General features: G+C 38.0%; 1 protein-coding gene across 1 annotated transcript in view; it reads right to left on the reverse strand.

The window, feature by feature from the left end:
- LOC109932446 (serine/threonine-protein kinase Nek3-like) overlaps positions 1–6,492 on the reverse strand; it is a 65,713-nt gene extending 59,221 nt beyond the window's left edge. The window contains exons 1-6 of the mRNA XM_048597903.1: positions 6,449–6,492; positions 5,843–5,897; positions 4,598–4,798; positions 3,811–3,886; positions 3,639–3,697; positions 637–748 (exon numbers count right to left, since the gene is read on the reverse strand). Of these exons, the coding sequence (XP_048453860.1) occupies positions 637–748; positions 3,639–3,697; positions 3,811–3,886; positions 4,598–4,798; positions 5,843–5,897; positions 6,449–6,492 (547 nt within the window). The remainder of the gene's footprint in view (positions 1–636; positions 749–3,638; positions 3,698–3,810; positions 3,887–4,597; positions 4,799–5,842; positions 5,898–6,448) is intronic.
- Between the last annotated feature and the right edge of the window lie 448 nt (positions 6,493–6,940).

Below are 6,940 nucleotides of genomic sequence, written 5' to 3' on the forward strand. Positions count from 1 at the left end.
TTGTCTGAAGAAGGGTCCCGACCCGAAACGTCAGCTTTCCTGCTCCTCTGATGCTGCCTGGCCTGCTGTGTTTCTCCAGCTCCACACTCTGTTATCTTTGACTCCAGCATCGGCAGTTCTTACTATCTCTGAGAACATACACAAAGACAGCATGAAAATAAAAGTCATTTGATTCTCTAATTCTGCTAGTTACACAAAATATGTACAATTTAATTTGATTGGGGATTCAAATCTCATACTTTTGAGAGAACTGAATATGTAGCTATGTTAATCAATCTGTTTATTTCCACATAATAAGTTCATTAATGTACAAGAATTAACGTATCGTATTTCTGGCATTAATAAATGTCACAAAAACAGAACTGTAAAATCAGCAAGAAGAAAGGAAAAATGGTAAGATGTAAACACGGAGAAGACCAAGTATATCAAACGGAGTGCTTTCAATTAGGAAATGTTTATAAATTATTGCAAAATAACACATATATGTCAGGGTTAGCATCAGTAGGGGAAGTGACAGTGAAAGCTTTGTAGTTCATAATTGTTGATGACGGCAAACAAAGCCAGCCTAATTTACCACATTTGGAAATTTCACTCTGAAAATATCAACAGAACTGTTGCTTTAAAGAACTACTCTACCTTCCATTTGAGAAGCTGTTTCTTCCAATGCTTTTTGAGCTAATCTCTTAGCAATGCTTTCTCCTTCTGCTGGGTTCCATTTTCTAACATCTGGTGAAGTCTTTGTGGTTTCCTTAGAAGGTAAGATCAGGTCACACACAAAAAGCAAAAAGGGAAAAGTATCGAACAGAAACACCAACACTAAAAATAAATGGCCTCGCAAACCAAGAAAGCAATTTTTCCTGTGGACTTTACAAATTGGGCAGCAAATTGATGCTGTTATCTATCAATATTTGGCACCTGATTTACAGCATAGATTCCAAAATTGGCACACCCAAACCACATCAAGTGCTACACACCTCTTCTGATATTTTAGTAGAATTGTCCTGTTATGGCAATTAAGCTTGGTATCTTATGGCAGAATGTGAAGCGTGTTGTGACACTAGACATTAAAGATCCCCTATCTATTTACTTGACTCGTACCTTCATTCAATGCCAGTAGACTCAGTGATGAGCAAATCAATGAGCGTGTACTGAGCAAGTCCAAATTGCACATAATGGATAGCCTGGTTTAATACTATTCTCCATATTTTACAGGAGGCTTCAGTAATGCTGACTAGAATACATACAGTCCTGCCCTTCTAATTTAGGCAATACTGAATGTTTAATGTTTCTAAATCATACTGACTATTGGAGCTGAATGACTAAGTGAATCACCCCACACTCAGAGTCTACTTCCAGTATCCAAGAGTTTATTGATGTTCCTTTGGAGGTCTAGAAGCTTCTTCGTTGAACAAACGAAAGACGTAAACTCTTATACATTTGTTTTCTGCCGGCCTTAGTGTTTACAAACCAATTGCAAACCAACCGTGTTATTGATTGATTACATATATATCCAATCAGGTCAATCATGAGACTGCATGATTATTTTGATTTTCATTGATAGGTCTTGCCATGATCTCATGATATTTACCAGAGTCCTTATCACCTATCCTTGGGCTCTCACGATGTATCTTATGCAACCACAATTGTATTCTAGTCAGGATTACCGAAGCTTCCTATAAAACATGGAGAATAGTTGTAGCAAACCAGGCTATCCATTATGTACAATTTGGACTTGCTCAGTACATGCATATTTGATTTCCTCATCACTGAGTCTACTGGCAAAAAGTGAAGTTAGGAGTCACGTAAATAGATAGGGGATCTTTAATGTCTAGTGTCACTGCTGACTTCTGCACCTGTTATTCAATTCTCTCTACAAAGTGGGGGCTTCTCCCTGCTGTCTAAGGCTGTCTGTCCATAGGAATTCAGTTAAATCCCTTAATGTCTGTTACATTTAAAATTCCATTATTTATACATGTAAATGATCACCTAAAGGGTCTTGATCAATGTAAGTCATGTTTTTCTCCTTCTATCCCATATTAAATAGAAAAAAGCCTTTAAATTGGTTTGCAAGAAGGGCTTCTATCAGTGCTTCCAAGGATCAAAACTATATCTGTATAAGCAGTGGCTGCATTTTTGCTGCTTCCTAATAAGATCCCATTGTGTGATTTTTATGAGACACTTTATATCTTATCTAGTTGCTATGAGTACGAAGGCCACAATTCTGACTGTGTAAATTACTGCTTCAGTGAACAATTTTCTTTGGCCATTTTTACATCAATTAAAAACCACAGGCTGCCATTTTCTGTTCACTGAGAACAACAGGCAGCTCTAACACTTATAAAGGGAAGAGAAGAAAGAGTGTGTCAAGGATGAGGGAAATGTTAATGTCTGGGTAAGAATGTAAAATGGCTGTTATAAAGTTTTTAGAATGACAATAGTCTCCTTATATAAATTTATTGCTCATGGTTTTTATTTTGTTTTTGCCTTAACAGTAACACTCATAAATAATGGCATGAACTAAATCAATGCATCTGGAGGATTTGGATTGTCAACAGTAGTTTGAAGAATAACAACACCTAAGCAATGATACAAAATGGAGTTGATCAGAGAATGTTCTTTAGTATCTCATCAAGCATGAAGATCTATGTTAGTCAATTCAGTATGATGTTAAATGTGATAATTCAGTCTTAACAATCTCAACTGAGCCTGCAATGCATAGACAATATAGCTTACCTTCTTCATAGATTTTCCTATTGTTATGGACCAGACCAGATCCCCTCAAAATATTTTAAGAAGGCAGCCTAGACCCTAACTTTTTCTTATTTTAAAGGCAAATGTAAAATGCTGTGTTCCAGATGCAATTCGACTGGCCAAACTAATCAACGTTGAGCAAGCACTAATTATTCAAACACTATAGTTAAAATACAACAAAAGAATAACTTAACTCTATTGGAAAAATTAACAGAATAATAGATATAGTAACTGTTACTAATTAACTGTTCCAATATAGTAACTTCCCATCAACACACCCCTTGACAAAAAGGCAAATTTGGAAATCAGATTTTGTCATATGCAATGCCTATAATGGGAAAAAAATCCCTAGCTTCCAGCTGTAACCAGTAGAGCGGGAAAATTAGTTTATATTTCTTCAAAACACCAGCAGCTTCTGCTTAAAGCTGAACCTAAGAGCTAAAAAAGCTAGAAATCCTGGTCTGTGAGAGCTAGCCACGCTCAGCCAGGCTGCTTTTATTGTTCCAAATTTTTTTTAAAAACCCAGGCCTCAAAAGCTATTTACATTACCAGAATCCTCAGTACCCTGTTGTTCAATCTCTCTGTTAAATGAAAGCAGGACAAAATACAACAAGCCGCAGCATCATCACACTACTCTCAAAATGTCTGCACTTCAACCACATGACAGTTCCTGATGTACACATTGAAACAGTGAACATCAAAAGGTTATTCAAATGGGATGTATAAATCCATCTACACTTTCTATCACAGACATAATGTGTAGGAGAGGGAATCATGGCTAGAGTGACATTCTTTACATCTCCTATTCTAACGTTTATACGCAACATGTACCTTGCAAGTAGCAGTAATTAAAGATTAAAGCATATTTACCAAGAATTCATACAAACCATATTTGCACTTCCACCAGCGTTGGAGGAGACATCTTCATATTTACTTGGTACACTGGCTGAAATGGATTGAAATTTGCAAACTTGTATATGGATTAATTCCATAACTTATTCAATAGAAATATCATGTAGCATTATTTCCCAAGAATTAGTTTCTAAAATGCTTTCATACCTTTCACGATCCTCCTGTGTTTATCCTGTGCTGTTTTCTTTATGGCTTTTACTTCACAAAACTCCTTCTTAACCATCTAGAAGAACAGATTGAACATAACAAAATATACCTGAGAAGGAGCTCAGATTTGAGTGAAGCAAAATGGTTAAAAGGAAGTGAAAGAGTAGAAATCAAAAACAGAATGAAACATAGGCAAGCATCAAATTGTAATAGAGAATAATGTCCAAGATGCATAATTAAAGGCACTCTATCCTATCATTTACTTCCTACCCCACCCACCTCCTTATTTTCTGCATATAAACTGACGTTTTCCCAGCCACCATCAGTTCTGAGGAAGGGTCACCGGACCTGAAACATTAACTGTTTTCTCCTTTACAGATGCTGCCAGACCTGCTGAGCTTTTCCAGCAACTTTGTTTTTGTCAATGAATTTTTGGAATTCTCTCCCGCAAAGGGCTGTGCAAGTTCAGTCATTGATCATGTTCAAGTAATCAAAAGATTGCTGGAGCATTCATGGGATATGGAGATAGCATGAACAAGCAACAAAGAAGAGAAATCATGATGTAGTTAAATGCAGAGTAAGTTTGACAGGCTGAATAGTCTCCTCCTGTTCCTGTAACCAAGAACTAACACAATAAAACCAACAATAAAAAAGTGCAAAGGATGGAAATTACAATTTAATCCTCAAACACTGGAAATGTAAAAGCCAGTCCACATCTAAAACAAGTAAGATATTTCATGAATAATTCTTCATCCAATTAGAAAAACAGCACTGGGATATGTCTCACCTCAGGTGATAAAAACTTGTTAATAAGCTTTGCAAAGCAATTCCTAGCAAGAATAGTGCTGACAGAGGGACGATCCTTTGGATTTCTTTTGAACATTTGCTTTATGATGTATTGCAGCTCGTAGGAGTAATGTCTTGGAATTGGAGTGTAAGTCCCTTTGCAGATTTTCAGGATGAGATTCTTCCAACTATTAGACTGGAACTGATAAAGAAAAAAGCATTGAACATCTTTATTTGCACTATACAAGAGAAAAGAAATTTACTTTTCACACTATAAATTCAAAACATGACCTGCACGTCTAGAAAATGCATTCAGTGGAAGACACTTTGACTGAATAACAGGTTGTATGAATAGTCTTTTTTTAAAGCAATAGTTTTTTTAAAGCAATAATCTTTTGGCTGGATGATTTTTTTTTAAGCTTCTGTCTTGATCTCCCTACATCATTAACTATCTTCAGAGATTCTGTATTTAAAGACAATCCCCATGTGGTTAAAATTGGAAAGTGTTCTGATTTTCTTTTATTAAAAATCCTCGACCAGCCACTCTTAACTCATTTTACCCTCTTCACTATCTTTGCACACAACTATTTTAACCTACTCTTGGCTGATCTTTCACATTTTACTGCTTGTAAATTTGGATTTATCTAATATACTGTACTCCTGTCTTAACTCACAGCCAGTTCCATTCCCCTCTCACCCCTGTGCTTGTTGACTTACATTAAACTCTGGTCAAGTAACACTGTGATTTTAAAATTCTCATCCAGATTTTCAGTTCCCTCCATGACCTTGCCCATTTTATACTGCATGTGGGAAGTCATACAATCATAGAACCTCTACAGTGCAGATATAGGCTAGCCCACTGAGTCTGCATCGATCCTCCAAAGAGCATTCCACCTAGACACCCACACATATTTACTATGGCTAATCCACCTAGACTGCACATCGCTGGACAAAACAGGGCAGTTTAGCATAGCCATTCCACCTAACCCTGCACATCTTTGGATTGTGAGAAGAAACCAGAGTACCTGGCAGAAACTGGCTCAGACATGGAATGTGCAACCTCCAGACAGTCACACAAAGCTGGAATCGAACCCGGGTCCCTGCTGCTGTGAGGCAGCAGTGTTAATCACTGTGCCACCCCAAGTGCCTTGGGATGTATGACAACATTAATGGTGCTAAATAAATATCAGTTGTTTATGTTGCAGCAGAGGACTTGCCAACTGTTCTTCTGAAAACTGCTACTTACAGGATGCCGTAGAGTGCAGAGTTCATACAAGACACATCCCAAGGCCCAAATATCACTGGAAAAGTAAAAGAGGAATCCGTTATAAATCGTACAAATTGAATTACAATAAAAAATCAAACTCATTGTATTATAGATAGGTAGAACGTAGGCAACATTGCATGTTTACACCTTCACTAATTGAGTGCTACATTCCCTTCTACAAAAATAATTATCTTCCTTTTAAGTAGTTGTTATAATGAGGATGCTGTGACAACGTGCACTTTAAGCACTTTTCCCCATTTGCTTTCCAGATGCTGCTGGCTCTTGCTAGGGTACAACTACAGAGGCACCTGCATTATCCAGAACCTCAGTCAAAAAGAGGCCGAACAGAGCGAACAGTTAGGTTCTTTGTTTTACAGGATGAATCTCAGCCAAGGGTAATCCTGTCTATGAACAGTATTCACATTTGTATCTTCCAGTAAGAATGAGTTGTTAATCATTTTGTCAACAAGCTTCTTGGTACACAATCGATTGTGATTTAATCCAGCTATCTCAACTGGTTAATCACTGCTTCACTAACGAAACACATAACCAGTTTTCATTACATTGGAAGATATCCCACTTTACCTGAATTTAAGCCAAACTTGGAAGCCGGTTTTACACATTCCCATTTCCCTACAACCTCCCAAAACTAATAAATTTGAGCCATCTCCTCAGGGCAAAAACAAGTGTGATATCATACTACACTATCCCACCTCCTGAATTATGTCTCCGATTGTTAAGCAGAATCTAAACAATGTTAGAAAGCAGATAAGGGTGGGGAGGGAAAGATGTCTTTGGTGGTGGGGTCGGATTGCAGATGGCGGAAGTGTCGGAGGATGATGCGTCGGATCCGGAGGTTGGTGGGGTGGTACGTGAGGACGAGGGGGATTCTTTTTTGGTTGTTATTGCGTGGACAGGGTGTGAGGGATGAGTTGTGGGAGATGTGGGAGACACGGTTGAGGGCGTTCTCGACCACTGAGGCGGGGAAGTTACGGTCCTTGAAAAACGAGGACAACTGAGATGTACGGGAGTGGAATGCCTCATCCTGGGAGCAGATGCGGCGGAGGCGAAGGAATT

The sequence above is a fragment of the Rhincodon typus genome, chromosome 6 (genome assembly GCF_021869965.1).
Source record: "Rhincodon typus isolate 14 chromosome 6, sRhiTyp1.1, whole genome shotgun sequence".
NCBI lineage: Eukaryota > Metazoa > Chordata > Chondrichthyes > Orectolobiformes > Rhincodontidae > Rhincodon > Rhincodon typus.